The sequence below is a fragment of the Cyprinodon tularosa genome, unplaced genomic scaffold (genome assembly GCF_016077235.1).
Source record: "Cyprinodon tularosa strain WSP-4 unplaced genomic scaffold, ASM1607723v1 ctg22, whole genome shotgun sequence".
NCBI classification, from domain to species: domain Eukaryota; kingdom Metazoa; phylum Chordata; class Actinopteri; order Cyprinodontiformes; family Cyprinodontidae; genus Cyprinodon; species Cyprinodon tularosa.
In genome coordinates, this window is record NW_024038821.1 from 1964938 (window position 1) to 1982519 (window position 17582).

Genomic DNA, 17582 nt, shown 5'->3' on the forward strand with positions numbered 1-17582 from the left:
TGATGACGGTTTGAACTTTTCACTACCTGGCAACCCAAACTTTATTATCAATAATTAAGTCTGAGAGAAGATTGTTATCTTTTGTGGTTCAAAGACCTCTGGAAATGAAAGCAACACAGCTGTTTAAATGACCTAATGACACCAAAACTCATTTTATGCCGGTTTCCTAAGAAGCAGGATGGTATATTTAACTGCAATTGAATGTTTGTGGCTCTCTGGAAACTGGAGATACAGGGAGTGTCCTTCACATTCCTGATAAAGCAGCCAAGCTGGTAGATGTGACCTAGTTACCGAGAAATTATTTAACTTACCATTAACTCCGTCACTCTGATATTTGCCTTACTTTGTTTAAAACCCACTGTTCTCACACAGAGGTCACAGGTAGTACTCATACTCGTAACACTTTTGATAAAGTTGTAAGATAATATATATCAATGCGAGTTAAAGATCACTTGGTGCAATTTCATGGATTGCAATGATAGTATGTTTGTCCATAGATGCCTACACCCAATATCACATCTTGTGGCCAAAATATTGAGTTCATAGAAAGAGATGGGACAGACTGAAAAATGAAGAAAAATTGGGTTGCATCTAATATTCATGGTAATATCAGCATTAATATAATACATAATATGGAAGGGCAGAAAAAACAAAAACAGACACTAAGGGAAAAAAAAATCAAGAAAAAACTAAATTAACATGTGGCTATTTATGCATCATCTAATAGCATCTAAAAATATAAAAGAGAGGGGGCATGAGAATCAAGTTTTTTTTTTTTAAACACCGCTTGCTGATTCAACATTAGTAATTCTTAAAGTGTCACTGAAAATGTTAACACACTTTCAAAAATTCCAGGTATACCATGAGCCCTAGACCACTCTAAAAGTACACATGGTACAAGAACAAACATGTTTGTTAAAGCTTCATGCTTGTAATTCCCATGTTTTGAGGCAACGTTTCAGGAAAAGAACACTTATCAAAGATATTACGAGACAAGAAATGGGCAAATAAGTTTATTTACACCTGGGTTAGTATGATACAAATGGTTCAATTACTCATCCATCCATATACATCAACATTTACATACAAGGCAAGCATGCAGTTATCTTACACTACTGATCAAAGACAGATACTATACAAAAATATAACAAATGAAGATAATGTGGCGCAGAGGTGACACAGATTTAACAGGTTGGAAAACGGCCCATAGATTTCTACAAGTCTTTATTAAATGAGATAGCTCATGTTGAAACAAAAAAAAACCTGGAAGAAAGGAATTCCCCTAAGGCTGTGGCTGACGTGGACTTTTGCAAAAACATTCTTCTGCTTTTTCTCAGATCAAGTACATATGAAGCTCAATAAACCAGTAAATAAAAAAATGCTATGTTGAACATTAGCCAACACTCAAAAGTCTTAAGGCTTGAAAATGTGGAACAGAGACTTAATTACACATCACAGTGAGGAAGTTAATCATCTCCCTCTGTGGATTCAAAAGTGCATCAAATCACTCCACTAGAAAAAAAAAGAAACTAATTAACAGCAACCAGCACATTTATCAAATTCCACATGCTTCTGTGTGGTTCGCAGAATTCAGCTTTGACCCAGCACTTTACTGATATGTGATAACACACATCATGTTATTTTATTGTTATACATATGGATAAACATGTGTTCAATGGCTACATGCAGGAAATCAACATTTTACTTGGATCCAGAAACCTGGCTGTAAAAATAAGCACTTCTATGCCTGACTTTACATTTTAACAATTGCTGTTTGTAAAGGTGTAATAGCCTATGTGAAAAAAATAGATATTTCTAAATCAGCTTGGTCTGTTTATGCTTTTGGCTAAATTTCCAACTTTTAAAATTGGGATACAACATGTGAGGAGAGTAGGAAATAAATGTTAACCACACCGGGAGGTACATTGTAATGGAAGAGGGGTGAATCTAGCCAATGATGATATTAATTGTATTTTCTTTTTCAAATGCAAAGAGTTAATTTTATTAACCAATCTTCTTTTGGTCATTCTTAGTGAACATGTGCAAAAAGTTTAATAATATGTAGTTGGGATTCCCTATGAAGAGCTGAGCCCAGAATCTGACTCTGCGCTTCCACCATGAACCTTGGAGGCTAAGCATGGCACTGAGGAGCAGGGAATGGAGTAGCAGGAGCAGGCAGAGCTCTTTAGGGTCTCCTCTGTAATGACCTCTTGCAGGGAGTGTTGCTCTTCTACCTGGAAGATGTCTGGCTCTCCTTGAGGATCACAGATACTAGAGGGGGGAAAAAAAGGAAAGAATTGTTTAGTTAGGATAATCTCCTAATGATACCGCTGCTTTCACATCCAAAACTTCTCTTTGAACGAGAATCTTCAACAAGTAATTGTTCTATATGAAATCAACGTGCTGCAAAACTAAATCTATATTATTAAAATGTACTGACAATAGAAAATAATATAAATCTATACTGTAGTAAGCCAGAGTTAGTCATTTGTATCTTAAGTTTCATACATTTTGCAAGATGAGCAGTTTGGCTTTTAACTTTCTTTACAAACATTTTCTTTACAAACATGCACAGTCCTGTAGAATGATTGCACTGGTTGCTCTTCTGCGTGCAGCAGCTTCAATTGATAATGTTTTATTGCATTCCTGGATATCAACACCCAAAGGTTTCAACACACCCATTCCTAGATTAACACATTGACTTTGGGCCAAGTGCCATTTTACATGCATTTTTAGTTAATTAGCTTTCTGATATTGGGCTGTAAAATCCTGCAGATTAAACTAGGGCAATCCACCATATTCCTGGTAATGAAAAAACACACAAAAAAGAAAAACAAAAGCTATAAAATGTTGTTGACGTTAAGACATGTTGGTTTCTATAAGAATAATATAAATAAAACAAATACAGGGACATGGATTGTTGTCTTAATAAAACCTAAATACTGGAGGAGGTTCAAAAACTGAGGGCAGATAGTCAATAGAGTCAACAGTGAAATCGCCACTTAGTTTAACAGTTTAACACCACTTAGTGTTTGTAACAGTATAATAGTCTTGCATGTAGATAAAGTTTAACTGACACAAACCTTTAAAAAACAAAAAGCTTATAGCGATCTAATTGAAATTATTACAAAAAAAATGAACATTTATAGTTAGGGATGCTAAGACTTTCAAGTTTATGTTTTGTTATGTACTATTCATTTCATTAATTGTATAACAACCTACAAACAGTTGAACTGTCTATATACTGAAAAGTGAAGCATGTCTGTCAAGAAGAGGACAAGCCAAAGAAGCAACAAGTAGGGGAGGGGTAGCACTACATTCCTCAACACTTCGAACAGCCTGAGAGTGTTTGTCATTATGCTACTTTTTCTGCTATTGCATTAAAAGCACTTTAAACGACAGGAACAGTGACACAGAACCAGGAGATAATAACTGTTCATTCAAAGTGCTAATGGCTGATGGCTAGTTTCCAAAACGAAATACTATATGGTCAGATCATCCAACTGCCGTTAAACAATGGAAACTTTTCATGTGAGGAATAAATGCTCCTTGGGTCAAGCTAGTTTAAACCATTGCATATTAGCGTATATTGTTTGTTGCAACACTTGCATAAGTATCCTTTATGCAAATCTAATTAGAAATGACAGATCATCATTCAGAAGGCAATAGAGCATGCTCCAATTTCATGCAAGTAAAGAGCAGATTGATCTTTGTGCCGATACCAGTAAAAAATTCAAACTAAAAAATCATCACAAAAAATGCCAAACCAGCAAAAATGAATGGGGAGGGATTTTATAGCATTCTGAAACCGATACGAAGCGGCGAAACCAGGAAGTGTCCAAGTGTTTATTAGAGAACAAAATGATAACTATGGCAGTTGACCAATCAACAAGGAAGTTTAAAGAGTTCTGCAAAGTTAAAAGATCCTTTCCAAAGGTCACAAGTAACTTATGATAAGTTAACCGCCTCATGTATCATTGTCAAGAAACACTGCTGAGCTCCAGCAGCATTTGATGCGTACGATTCATTCAGTGCGGTCTAGGACAAGGGGTGGGGAATAAAGAAGCTAAGCGGGGTAAAGTGAAGTAAATTAAAAATCACAGTAACTAGAAAGACATTACAGGAATCTGGAGAACTTGAGTCAAAATATGGCAGCAAGCTTTCACAAATTCTGTAAGAAAGAGGCACAGTTAGAAAATAACAGCGTAAAGATGTGTTTTATATAAACCAACCACCAACTTCACTCTGCTTTCTGCAGAGGTCTGCAAAAGTCTGGGCCAAAGTGCGACACAAGTATGGAACAAATGTCACTGCATGGAGATACACAGAAGTGAAAAGGCCTCACCAAACGCCTCTGCTGACTGTTCAGTTTTCTAAGGACCAGAGGGATCTGTTTAACTCCCACGCTTTACATAACAGTCCTGGCAAACCATGTTTGTTCATTTCACGCTCAAACTAGTCGATAAACAATCAGGTCTTTCATTTAAAAAGCAAAGCAGGTGCCAGATGATCCAAAACACTGCCAATGGATTATATAAGTGTAAAATCTCTGAAAATGAGGCTAACTGTTTACATAAACCACTTGAAAAGAGCAGCCACTTGGATCTTGGCTGCTTAGCAACAGCGTTTTCATTTGTCTACAATAAAAGACAAAACCAGAAAAAAACACTTTTTGGAGCAGCAGAGGTAGACTGAAATAAAAGCTTTGAAATCTCATACAACCGTATACTGCGGCTTTAAGCCACATTCAAATGAATTACTTTAATGAAATTTAGATTAAATTAAACGTACAGTTTGTTCTACATTACATTTCATTTTTAAACATTTCAACTAAATGAATAAAATCAAATGGCTTAATTTTAGAGAATTAAAAATCTAAAGCATAACCATGATCCAACAGGCCACTAAAGGGTGTTTCATCTGGAAATGAATAAAGCTAAATGTCCGAAGAAAGCTGATTTTTTTATATTTTAAGGAACGACTGAAAAAAAATCTGCATGCGGTCCGAGAAGCAACATAAAGTAATGACATTTCCACTGTTTGACGTTACATAACCAAATATTGTTTAACCTGACAGAACAGGCTCCCTGTGTGACCACTATTTGAACTCATTGCTCCCGGGTGGAGACAGTAAGGCTAAACAACTCCTGCTATAACAACACTGACTCATTATCCTCATAAAAAGATGCCAACTGTCAACTCTGCTAATCGTAAACATTAGTAAAAGGAGTTTATGATGTAGCAACAAGTAAACAAGCCTTTTGGACAAAACCTAGTTATCTGACAAAAGGCTGTTTGAAGCAGAAACGGTCGGGACAATTCAAATATGTGGCGGCATAATTTTATTCACCAGCAATGCTATCACATTTCCCATATTTCAAATTAAATTGAAGTCTGTGATGTATGCATTTGTGCCTGAATAACACTGTGTTGTTTTTTTTTTATTTTTTATATGTAATATGAACCCAAATAAAGAAATATAAATTTCGATATGACTTTTACCTATACTATCCAGCCCTATTGCAGAACCAGACTTTTTAGCAATAAAATAGAGCGCATTAGAGATTCAGAATACAGCTGGGTGATATTGCTTAAAAATCTAATCCCCAATTTTCCCTAACAAATCCGATAAACAGATTTTTTTTTTCCCTTACTTGTTTCATAATAAAAATGAAAATTGCTTTTAAAAATTTGCTTTGTTTCAATCATCCGCCTGGAAAGTTACCGTAATTTAAAGGCTAACGGAATTCCAGCTATGAAACATGCTTGTAAAATAATCCTATTTTAGAACAAATAATGAAACTATAACACTAAATGTTTGCAGCTGGTGGTAGTACAACCTGAACTCCCTTACCAGTTTATGCGTATATTGGTAAATATAAAAAGTGATCAATTAATGACAGTCTTGAGCTTTGGAAAGCCAAGGAGGGATTAATCGATATAAAAAATAAATACATAAATAAATTCTATTTTTTTATTTGTCCTACAAAAAAAGTGGATGTGAAGCATTACTTATTCATACGTTTTAATTTTAAGATGATCAAACTTCCTGGAAATGTTCAATGTATGATAAGTAGGTTAAAAAAGATGAATGAAAGCTGCAGCAGAGCTTCATCTTTTGTCCCATTTACACTAACCTTCTGAAACCTACTGAAATCTGTGTCGAGTTTGGATCAGTTAACCGTGCAAAGCTTGGTTCTTACAACAATTTACACATCACGATCACATGGTTCTTCACGTCCTATTGGTGGTCCACGATACTGCAGCTCTCAAGGTGGGAATTAAGCAAACATTCAGGAACTTAGATGCCTGGATAGCATCATCCGCCCAAATTTCAATGAGAGCCTCAGTCTCTACATCATCCCAGATCGCACCACGCTCTTCTGAAGCCATTTATTGTCAATAGGCTGAGAAGAATTTCGTGCTGTGAGAAGTTGAAGAGATCTACGAATTACAAAGCCGGACATGCCGGAAAACCCGCAATATGGGTCAGCTGACTGTAAATAGGAGATGAAACGGTCTGCTCATGCGCTCTTTGCTTTCAGAGAATAGAGCCACAACTGAACGTGCCGAGCCCTACTGTTGAACTAGTACTAGTTTTAGCGCGGTTCGGTTGCATCTGGCACGGTCCAGTTCAATTGCATTCCATTTACACCAAACAGTTATGTCAGCTACCATGCTCGGACAATTCTCTGCACAATTTACAAAAGGTTTGTGTGAATGGGGCTTTAGGGAAACCTTGTGCTGACAGCAACAATCAGAATCCATCTATATACCCAGTAGTTGTTGGAGAGTGATGAAAAACAAGAAAAAAAACCCCACCTCTTTCACAATAAAAACTAGGTGCCGTTAGTTTAATTTTACTAGGAGATTAACCAAGCTGCTTAGTCTGACCGGACTGAAATTGAACCGCGGAAAAACACCTTATATCACTATTAAGCACAGCAGAGGATCAGTGATGCTGTGGAGCTGCTTTCACTTCTAAATATCCTGCAGGAGTGCATGGTATCAGAGTTTCTGAAGAATCAAGTGTTTTAAATTAGTTATAACTCTTATAATTAGTATTTAGTGGTACAAAGACCCTGTATATGACAAAATTGATGTGCAGCATAAATAAGATTACAAAAGAATAGACTGATTCCAATGTTGAACCTTACCTGTCATAGATGAGCCCATCGATTCCTCGCTCCCTGAGCTTATTTCTGATAGCATGCTCGTTGTTGTCATCTCCCCAGCCAAACACCACCAGGCCTTTAGACCGAGCCTCCTCGATGTAGTTAAGGTGCCTCAGCAGCTCCTCTGTGTGGGCGCTGATTCCCTGTAAGAAATCAAGTTCATTAAACCTAATCTAACATTTTTTTTAAATTATCATTTGTAACTGTGTAACCTAAAGTGTGTAAATCACTCACCAGGATATTCTCGCTTTGAGCGAAGCTGATGGCAATTTGCGTAGTTTGACAGCGAATGTCCATCAGCTCAGGATATTTTTCTGATACTCCCTGAGTCAGGAAAAGAATGGGGTACTTGTTCTGCTTGAGTCGCACCCTGCAGGCCAAATAAAAGACACAGAAAAAGCTGATTGGAAAATACTATTTCAAATAGATCCTGCTGAGGCGTCTCTAGCCTCACTGGAAAAAATCCCTATGCGCATCTTTTGAGGTAAATTGATCCTTTACAGGCTTCATGAGATACTTTTCAGTTTAAAAGAAGAATAAACTGCCTTGTGTGAACTTACATTGTGCAGATATCTGGGTCAAAACATGAGAAGATAACACGCCTTTTTCCAGCATTCTGCATGACACATTTAAGAATAATGTCCAGGAAGGTATTCATGTTGAAGTATGAGGACAAGTTCCCATCCCAAGTTCCATCCTGTGGAAATAAAGTGTTAAAGCATCAGCTTACGATACCACTTTATTTGGTTTCAAAGTGTGGTTTAAACTCACCTTCATTTGGCTGATCCATTTCAGTTCAATGTTAAAGCCAACATTCTCAGGAACAGCTTGAAAAATCTTTGAGGAGGTACAGAAAAAGGTGAGCATTTTCTGTGGGAGGGCTGCAAGCTGCCTTCCGCAGCGTTATCATTACAGCATACTTTACCTGCGATAGTGAGGGGAATGGCTGATATTCATCAATTTCCTCCTCTTCGTCCAGGAGATCTACAAACAAAACAAAACGGGGGATGTTCAGACGTCATCAAAATGATTGGCTGATCTGAACGCACATGATCTCCTGTTCCTCTTTCATGTGATGCAAGGTGACGTCAGCAAAGTGATCTTTCAACAAGAACTGAATCTAGGTCACTAAAACCTGCAGTTTTACACCAAAGGTCTGAGGTTTGCATAATGATACTTTTTTACAGTCAAGGTCCAGAATGACATGTTGGTTTTATTTATTTCCTCTTTTTAATTGACCAATCTTATGGAATAATCAACATAATTTTTTTCAGCATTAAGTCAGATTTGCATGAAATACGCCTTTAAAAACAACTTTTGCTTTGAGTAAAATATGTTTTTCTCCCTCCTTTTCATTATCATTTAACCTAAATTTCAGGAAACATAAACCTTGTTCAGTCATTATCTATCCTAAACTGGAAGAGCTTTCTTTTGGCTCCGTATTCTTGGGATCAACTGGATTAGACTTTCCTCCCCCCTCTACTATAAGCAGATATATATATTTTTGTTGCATGTATAATGTAAAGTGGCTCTCTCAGGGTTAAATCTGGATCTCATCTCTAAACACATGACAAAAACATTAAAAAGGTTTCCTCATTTTTCTATTTCAACAGACAATCAGCATAATTTCTTTCCTAACAAACATGATTTTTACTAAGATTCGTCTCTTCTTCAACCAGAACTTCTACAGCAGCCCATAGAATCCTGCATTAATTCTGCAGGTTTCATGGAAAAGCTAAAACAGATCAACATAAATATGTGAAATAAATTTTGACACCAAATGTGGGTCCATGAGGGCTTCATTTATTGTCCATTTTAGACCAAGCTCTAAAATTCATCACACAGTAGATTATATAACAAAATCAAGAATATAAATTTCATCATGTGACACAGGGCTACCCCCCAGCTATTACACAACTGCCCTTTACAGACGCGCTAATTCAATCTTTATTACAAGATCCAGACAGGATAGTGGGACAAAACACAATTCTGCTTACCTTTGTCATCACTTCCTGTCATGGCCGTGACATGGGCCAGCTAGGAGAGACACAAATCACATTTAAGTATGTTACCATTACAGCAGGAAAAAAGAACAATACGCATTTTATCAATGATCCATGGGCCAAAGCAGTAGGAGAAAGTTTAGTACTGAATCAAACTGATGAGTGATCGCCGAGGATACAGTAATAATCCAAACCATTTCAGGTCCAGCATATAACCAGTGGCTGTCATCTATCCACTGATTAACACAATGCAGCATATCTGGATCCAAGTCTAACTAATATAAATTCACCCGAATGTGAAACCAGTGGCAAAGGTCTGCTAAATTGAATAATCAGACAGAATAATCGCTAAAATTCCTAATTTAGGAGTACTGTATAATGGTGTCATGGTGCTATAGACTTTGTTTGAGGAATAGTCTGGTGACCTTCCAGCAGGGTGAGCAAATGTTTAAAGAAGAGGGTCAGTCTGGATTGACAAACAGAAGGAGATATACACAAAAAAAAAATCACACTGCAAAGCAGACTGGCCCCTAATGATATTAGTATATCTATAACGTATTTTCAATCAAGCAAAATAATTCTAAAAAACTAGATGGTTTTAATTGGTTGTATAATTATCCTTTCCTTAGATCCTGCCTCCTTCTATAGCCCTGATAAGTCAGATTGATAGCCCACGTTCTAAAAAGCAGGGAATCTCTACAATCCCATTTAACAAGTGCAGTTTACCTTTAACAGCTGCAGCTGATCAAATGTCAGGTCTTTGACAGGAACCTCGATGAGCTCCAGAGTCTGGTCATTCTTCTTCTGCCAAGACAGGACCAGAAATGTCAGCGGCAAAAAGCCACCAGAAGTGTGAGCAAAGAGCTGCCACTTGCCTTTTTGGTGGCGATGCAGCATGTCAGGTCGTGGTATACTATAGGCACAGCATCCTTAGAGAGGTGAACATCAAACTCCACAAAGGCTACACCCTGGAAGTATATGAACAGTGAGGCAAGTCTCATACAAAAACAGCTGCATCTAGACAATTACCACCTTAAGGACTTACATGTTTAGCAGCACTTGTGAAAGAAGCAATTGTGTTTTCTCTGACTTTGTGGTGTCTGTAAAACAAGAACAACTGATAAGTCATCTAAACCCACAGGCAGTTGAAATGGGGCTAGATTTGAGTTCTCAACTTAAAAAAAGGAGAAAATTAATCTATTTATTTATACATTCTATTCATATATATATATATTTGATTGTTTAAAGGGATATTGAAACACAGCAGACAATGATTTCCTGCAGAAGATGAGGACCACTTAAGTGACCCAGCAACACACGGACTGGTTTCTTTTATCACTGAACACGTTAAAGGCACACTATGCAACATTTTTCAGTTAATTAATGTGTTCCATAACGTTATGGATGACTAAATGAGTCATTTCAGGTTGAACAAAGGTATTCTCGGCCGCCCTGGTGGTCTGTGGGGGAAATACCGCACTTGCAACTGCAGGAGCACCGACCCGCACCCACAGGCTTAGAAGTCTCGTGAGAGTCAGTCTTGCTTTACGGCGAGAACTGCTACATGCCCCCAGTTAAAAGCATTCTCGTTGCTAGCACAGTGGCGATCTTTGTGCAGTTATGCTACGTTCACGCAGCAAAAGCAGCAAAATCGCATCTGCTGCTTCATTTTTGCTGCTTGTACCAGTTAGTTCTGACGCCGCGGCTGAAGCAGCTTTGCCGCTCTGGCTGCGGTGCAAAAGTGTGTCTGACGCGCGTTGGGCGGAGCTTCACTATCCTTTCTCTGCCTTGCAGCTATATTTGCTCTGATCAGTGGGAATAAAGTAGTTTTAATATGTGTTTAAGTGAGAAAATACACCTGAAAACGTAATCAGTGCAGTCAGTTCATTCAGATTATTATCCTGCCTTCAATATTTTTTCTGTCGGAGCCGCTCAGACCCCCACATACCAGCGGTGCGCCGACAGTATGGATCCCTTCATCAGCAGCCTCTGGCCTGGTCGCCTCCTCGCGGTTCACAGCGGCAGCTGGTAGGTGTTTTTCATCTAAATAATCCAAACTGCATATTCTGCCTGCAGATTTCTGCATTTTAAGTTAATTTAGGCGTCAATAAACTGTTTAAGAGGAGTGATCATAGCGCTGTGTCTCTCTCCCTGCGTTAAACGCACCCGACGCGCTGCTTCAGCTGCTCAGACGTGCTGCGCCTGCTGCTCAAAACACGGCGCGGGACCTTTTGCTGCGCCTTGACGCGCGTCAACCATTGACTTTGCATGTAAACTCGCTGCTTCTGTCGCGCCAGCTTTGTCCAGTGTGAACGCAGCATTAGTCATTCGCTGCTAAGCTCAAAACAACCGCGCCTGGCTTGACGGAGAAACCAGGAGAACAGCTGTGCATATTTACGACAGTGCACTTTTACATTCGCCCTCTGGGGGGAGCCTCTCTGGAAAATCAACACCGGTTGCATAGTGTACCCTTAAGGCTTTAAAGAGTTAAGTTTAAAGTTTAACCTCTTAATATCCACCACATTTTAGGAAATTCTCCCCTATTTTGCATATCCAAACGGAAAAGCAAATAACTTAGCAACTGTAAGCCCAAATTACATGCGATACATTATTTGAAAGCTAACACCTTCTAGTTTCTGAATATATACACGAAAATTGGGTGAGTAAAACACAGTCCAAGCTGCATCAGTTCAAACATATTCTCGAAAATAATAGGTCTTTTTTTGAACAGCAGTTATAAAGACATGCTTGCTTGTTGCTGCTGCTTTGTCATGTTACATTTTGACTTGCTGCTATATCTGTTACTTGTGCTTTGGTTCTCGCTATGTCCATAAAATGAATTAGGTGGTTGAATTGTGGAGAATCTAAGCTTTCCAATGATGTCTAACGTGTCTATATTGGTAAACATTTTACCAGTGTAATTGTCATGCATTCTGAGTTATTATTTGTAAACGCTTTAAAACATGGTGGGTTTTGAGAGGTTATATTAGTTAACAGGCCACAACACCGTAACTACCACTTTCTATGCTATAAAAAAAACATTGTTTGGAAGTTTAGAAAATACCTTATTACCACATTATGCAGACAGTTAAGAGAAGAAACTAAAGGCGCCCCACCAACAACCAATTACACAACAGCTTTTTAAAACTAGTCCCAAGAGCAACCGTGTTGAGCATTAGAAGCTCTTCACTACTTCATTATGAGTCTGCTGAAAATCCTCCAGGTAGAGACTGACTGGACAACTCACTTGGCAGCATGTGAGCTTCCAGCTCCTCTGTGACCCACATCTACAGTGCTTCTTTTTTTCCAGTGCTTTGTGTACGATGAGCTCATGTCCCACTGCAGCCCCTGGATTGGCCGGATCACCAGGTAATCCACTGAAGGCATGAACAACAGTAAACAATGGGCTCCACAATATCAGGATATGTATATAGAAAATAAATATATATATATATATTCAAAGCAAAAAGCTTCACCTCTGACTTTCCCAATTGTCTGCCTGGAGTTTCGTCCCATTATGGGAAGTGTAACTACTCCTGAATCTTTGCCACTCTCCAAAAATGAGGAAGAGAGGAGGCAGGCTGTCCCAACGTGTCCAGGAAGGATGTCTCCCTGGACTACATGCTCACTCAGATCCTCCTGTAATCATGATCAGGATCAGTATCCATGTATAAGTACCTTTTGACAGAGTTATCAGAAGAAGAATCACCTCAAAAAACTCAAAGGTGAGCTCCATGTTGTCAGGGTCCATGGTGTGGATGCTGTACTCAGTCCATCGAGACGGCTCCAGGGCATAGCCACACTCCGGCTGAGAGTGACGGGACTTGTAGCCATTTTCAGTGATCAAACTGATCTCCAAAGTAGGGGTCATCTTGTGCGAAGAGGAAGGGCTGAGTTCCTCTTCTTCGTCCTCCTCTTCCTCAATGCCCTCCAACGTAAGTTTGATCCTATATGAACAAAAGACAAATAAACCCTTAAAAAAAACTAATAAACTGTACGTTATGTTTATCTACTTTACATCCACAGACATGCTGTTACTCTTACTTAAGCCTATAGTACGAAACATGGTGTACTTTCTCAGCAGTTACAATTTGAACCCAGCAACACCCTTACCTGAAGCGGGACTTCTTGAATTTCTTCTTGGTAATTGACACTGGAGGCCTCTTGGAATAGTGCAAGCGCAGACGAATGTCTGTTTGGCATGTCAGCCATCCTGAGTCAACACATTTCACCCCATCTGCAGAGATAGAAAGCCTGTAATCAGGGCGGTGGCATGACTTTATCCACCATGAATGCTGAGCCTAGAGGCTGCAGCTGTTTCAATAGCAGGGAGGAGGCTAAGCTTTAGTTTAGTACAATGTCCCAACCATTATAAAAGAGGCAAAAGCCTGAATGAGCTGCCTGCAGAGACTTTGGAGCGATGGAGTACTTATCTCTAATTTTTTTTTATATCCTGCCCCCAAAAAACAAACAAAAAGTCAAAACTGTATTGCAGGGATTTTGTGCTAAACCAAACAAAATGCTGAGCATAATTGTAAAGTAGCAGCAGGATTAAAGGCAGTTTGTAAGCTCCCTTTAATCAAATATGAATTAACTGTAAAGAGAGTAATCCTTATATGAATAAGGTTGGAGGTTTGTGATGCTAGCACCATGCTGTTTGTGTTCAGCCAGTTAGGCTGCTGTTGAGAGGCTCAATGGTGGTAATTAAATCCAAAATTAAGCCAAAATGGACAAAAACAGAAAAACTTAACGGGCACCACAATTACTACTTGTATAGAAAAGACGGTAATAATGAAGCAAACTTACTGTGGAATCCAAATTCCCCATCATCAATTGTCTGTTCTGCTGCTGAAATTAAAGAGAAGGAACAAAAAAACAGTTTGAAGTCTTTGAAACGCCACAGAAGTTGAGGTCCGATCAAACCAGAGCAAATTTTCACAGCGGGCCAAATCTGCACTGCTCTGAATTTGAGATGCCTCAACTTTAAAGTGAACATAAAAATCTATTTATCGTAACAATTAACGTTATTTAATGTGAACAGGAGACAGAGGTTACCTTAGCTCAATCTTATGACAGAGTTAGCAAAAAAAGTAAATCAGTCACAAAAGGAACCCAGAAGTTGATAGTCAAACACATCAAGCAAGTCATGGAGGTGGCTCTTTCTATCTGGCTCATGTTTAAAAGGCTTTCTTTGCATAAAACCAACACAATGGCTGATTAGCTTAAGAGATCTAATAACAGCTGCCCCACAGTGTTTCCTCTGTGGCTTGTAGATTAGTGCAGCAAGCACTTTCACCAATCCCCCTCAAAGCATCCACACAGCGTCAAAAACAAAGCAGAAGTCTATAAATTACAGTAAGACTTTTTGGGGAGGAAACACTGCAGTTATTTGAAACTTAAAACAAAAACACACAGATCTTTCCCAAGTGGGTTATTCTACAGAGTACAGGAGGATTGATTGTAATAAAAACTGCTAACCCCAACCAAACCATTTTTTTTTCTTTTTCTGTCATTCTGGTTTATACCTGTGGGTCTCATCGTGCGGGGCTGATGATGGGTCTCCCACAAATTGACTACGACTTGACATGGACCACCTGCACTCTGCAATTCCAATGTTGGGTACAATGTTAGGGTTTTCAAGTCAGATACACAAGAACTACCGTTCAAGCAGGTCGCAAAGACATCTTTGGACCAGAGAATGAGAAAGCAGATAGATCTCTTAGAGTCACCGATCCCCCTGATGGATCAGGCACCGACCGTACGTTGAATCTGAAAAGGGGATTTGTTAGTGAAAGGATAGCCAAAAAATTAAAAACTAAAATTAGCTCTATTAAGTATCCGAATATCTATAGGCAACGGGATTATCTTTTGCAAAAACAGTGCATGTGTAGGAAAAGAAAAAGCTAAAAAAAAAAAAAAAAGGTTGGGTTCCTTCCAATAAAATAAAAAGTGTACTACAAAAGTTAAACCTAAACCTTATACCATAGGTGACTTCCTCCTGCTGTACTGCTGTCAGTAGAGTGATATCAGTTTGGGTGAAAACATGCTAAAGGATGCCTCATTGAAGGCCTGCCGAGGTTCCATGTGACGGATTACAACAAAGCAGCCAGTCAGTTGTGGCTAGACCTTCCAAAAAACAGACTTTAAAGTTGGTCCTGTTCACACCCACAAATACCGCTCCACCTGCATGTCTAGATCACTTGGTAGCTCCGACAGAGGGGCTGCTTTACACACATCTCATCCGTACATTAGTATTCTAAGACTGTGACATCTGACACATGCTACAAACTACTAGCTTGACACTGATAGAGAGCAAACAAAGGAGAATCGACAGAAGGAAAAAAAAAGGCCTTAACTGGCTGTTAGAAGTTGCTTTACTGGCTCTACAGGAAGAGATTGGCTATTTTCAGAGTACACTGATTTTTTTGTTGCTCTGCTTACCTTGTTCAACCCTGCTGTAAAACTGAACCTAAAGGATTAGGCTTTTTGTTTAACAATACAACACAGCGTTTCTAAAGTCCTGTGCAGCTGGTGTAATGCAGTTTAAATGGCTTTCAGGGCATAAACGGCAATCTGTTGAGCAGACAGAAGCTCAGTAGTGCCAGGTGTGAACAGGATGAACAGGGAGAGATGAAAAAACAATTCAAACACCTAACATCCTTCCAAGTCAAGAGAAATACATTTCAAAGTACTGCCAACTTTAAATAAACCATCACAATAAAATAAATAAATCATGTTGAACCTGCCAGCTCACCTTTGACTGTAGGAACAAGCCCTTGAAATAGCGATACTGGGAAACAACTCCTTTGGGCACAGAGATTGTTACTGTCCATGTGTTCCTGTGATTAAACAAAGAAGCCGGGGTTTAAATTACAGACACCAACAATCAAGATTGAAGGCTTTAAACCTGTGATCTAAAGTGGACTGTAGCAATATGCAATGCTTTACATACCCTCCATCGACTGGTGGATGTAGAGTTACAGCTTTCTGATAGCTCCACTTTCCCAGAGCCTCACAGCTGCCGACTATAGCAATCACCTCACCTAGAAACGGGCAAAAAAAGGGCATTCAATACAAGAAGAGTTTAGATATCACTTCTATAAGTCATTCATCAGATATCACAGGATCCTAAAAGCTAATCACTAACGCCTCTCTCACATGTTGGGTACTGAATCTGTAAAAAGAAAAAGGTTTATACTTAATCCCATCATCTAAAACCTTTTTTTTTTATAGTGCCTAATTCTGTCTATTATTATTTATGTTGTCCCTTTCACACATCCTTTATCTCTTCCCTCTATCCCATAGTTCTCAGTGTACTTTACCATTTTCTTTTTTTACATATTAAAAAATGGCATAGTAACTTTGAACATCCCTTTGAAAATTTTCCTCTGCTTTTACTCTTTCCCTTTGGGAACAGTGGGGTGCCGCTGTGGACCCCAAGGAATCATTCTGGGGCTGATGAAAGATCTTAACTTGCTTCCTTCTTTTCTTTCCTGTAAACTTCCAAACTCTTTCTTTATTCCAGTTCTATATATTTATCTAGATCCATCTATATATATATATATATATATATATATATACACACACACACAGATTATCTGTGCTAAACTACATGTGAGCACTAGAAATTTAATAAGTCTGGAAACAGAGAATGTTTTAGGTTTAAACATACCTGGAGAGGTCTCCCCTCTGATGGCAAAGGTTACCTTGGTGGTCTCCATTGTTGAAACAGGCACACAAACAGACTGGCGATGTAAACAGGCTGCAAGACAACAGCGAACTGTTAGTGAAACAGCCTTTCTTGTGTATTGTTCACCAGCCCCCAGAGAGACCATAAAGCTCTGAGAGGATAGAGATGTTGCAAGACTGGCCACGTGTCTGACTTAGACTGAAAACAACAGAGCTTCAAGCTGTGATGTTAGTGACAACCCAGCTCCTCCAACGGTAAACATCCTGTACCATTATATATTAAAACGCCCAGAGCGAAAATAGGAACATCTTTAGAATACAGGAAACTTAGCATGTGATAAAAATAAACTGTTAATTACCTTCTTATTTAAAGTTCGGAGCCGTTTCTGGGCACAGCAGATGGATTCGCAGAGAGCCCCGGTTTATCTATCCAGCTGAGAGGCGCCGGTCTTGTCGAGGGGAAATTGAGCCAGCTGGCTGAAGCGTTGCCATTGCCGCTCAGTTCATCAGCCTCCGAATAAAGATGGCTTTAACAGAAAATAAACAAATATGTCCCGGTCGCAGGCGTGAGACAAAGCGATAACTATCGATAACCTTAAACCCCGAGTGAAAACGTTGCATCATCCACATGCATTGTAGGAACTAGGACAAAGACTCACGACCGACTGCAGCTTCAGCCTTACGGAATTTGCAACAAACATCTTCTAACTCTTGA

General features: G+C 39.0%; 1 protein-coding gene across 5 annotated transcripts; it reads right to left on the reverse strand.

Moving 5' to 3' along the window:
• Positions 1 to 997: 997 nt before the first annotated feature.
• gpcpd1 (glycerophosphocholine phosphodiesterase 1) lies at positions 998 to 17582 on the reverse strand. 5 transcript variants are annotated; one of them, XM_038286021.1, is made up of 21 exons: positions 17227 to 17582; positions 16851 to 16940; positions 16131 to 16221; positions 15933 to 16017; positions 14704 to 14779; positions 13985 to 14026; positions 13292 to 13415; positions 12888 to 13125; positions 12655 to 12817; positions 12426 to 12555; positions 10224 to 10278; positions 10054 to 10146; positions 9905 to 9982; positions 9173 to 9212; positions 8101 to 8159; positions 7947 to 8012; positions 7736 to 7872; positions 7410 to 7545; positions 7158 to 7318; positions 4122 to 4171; positions 2098 to 2271 (listed from the first exon to the last, which is right to left on the reverse strand). In XM_038286021.1, exons 2-21 carry the CDS (start codon positions 16897 to 16899, stop codon positions 2231 to 2233), a joined length of 1914 nt encoding a protein of 637 aa, XP_038141949.1. In that variant the 5' UTR covers positions 16900 to 16940; positions 17227 to 17582; the 3' UTR covers positions 2098 to 2230. The 5 variants fall into 5 exon arrangements, with proteins under 5 accessions (XP_038141948.1, XP_038141947.1, XP_038141951.1 ...); XM_038286020.1 differs by lacking the exon at positions 4122 to 4171 and having other exon boundaries at positions 998 to 2271; positions 13985 to 14023; XM_038286019.1 differs by lacking the exon at positions 4122 to 4171 and having other exon boundaries at positions 998 to 2271.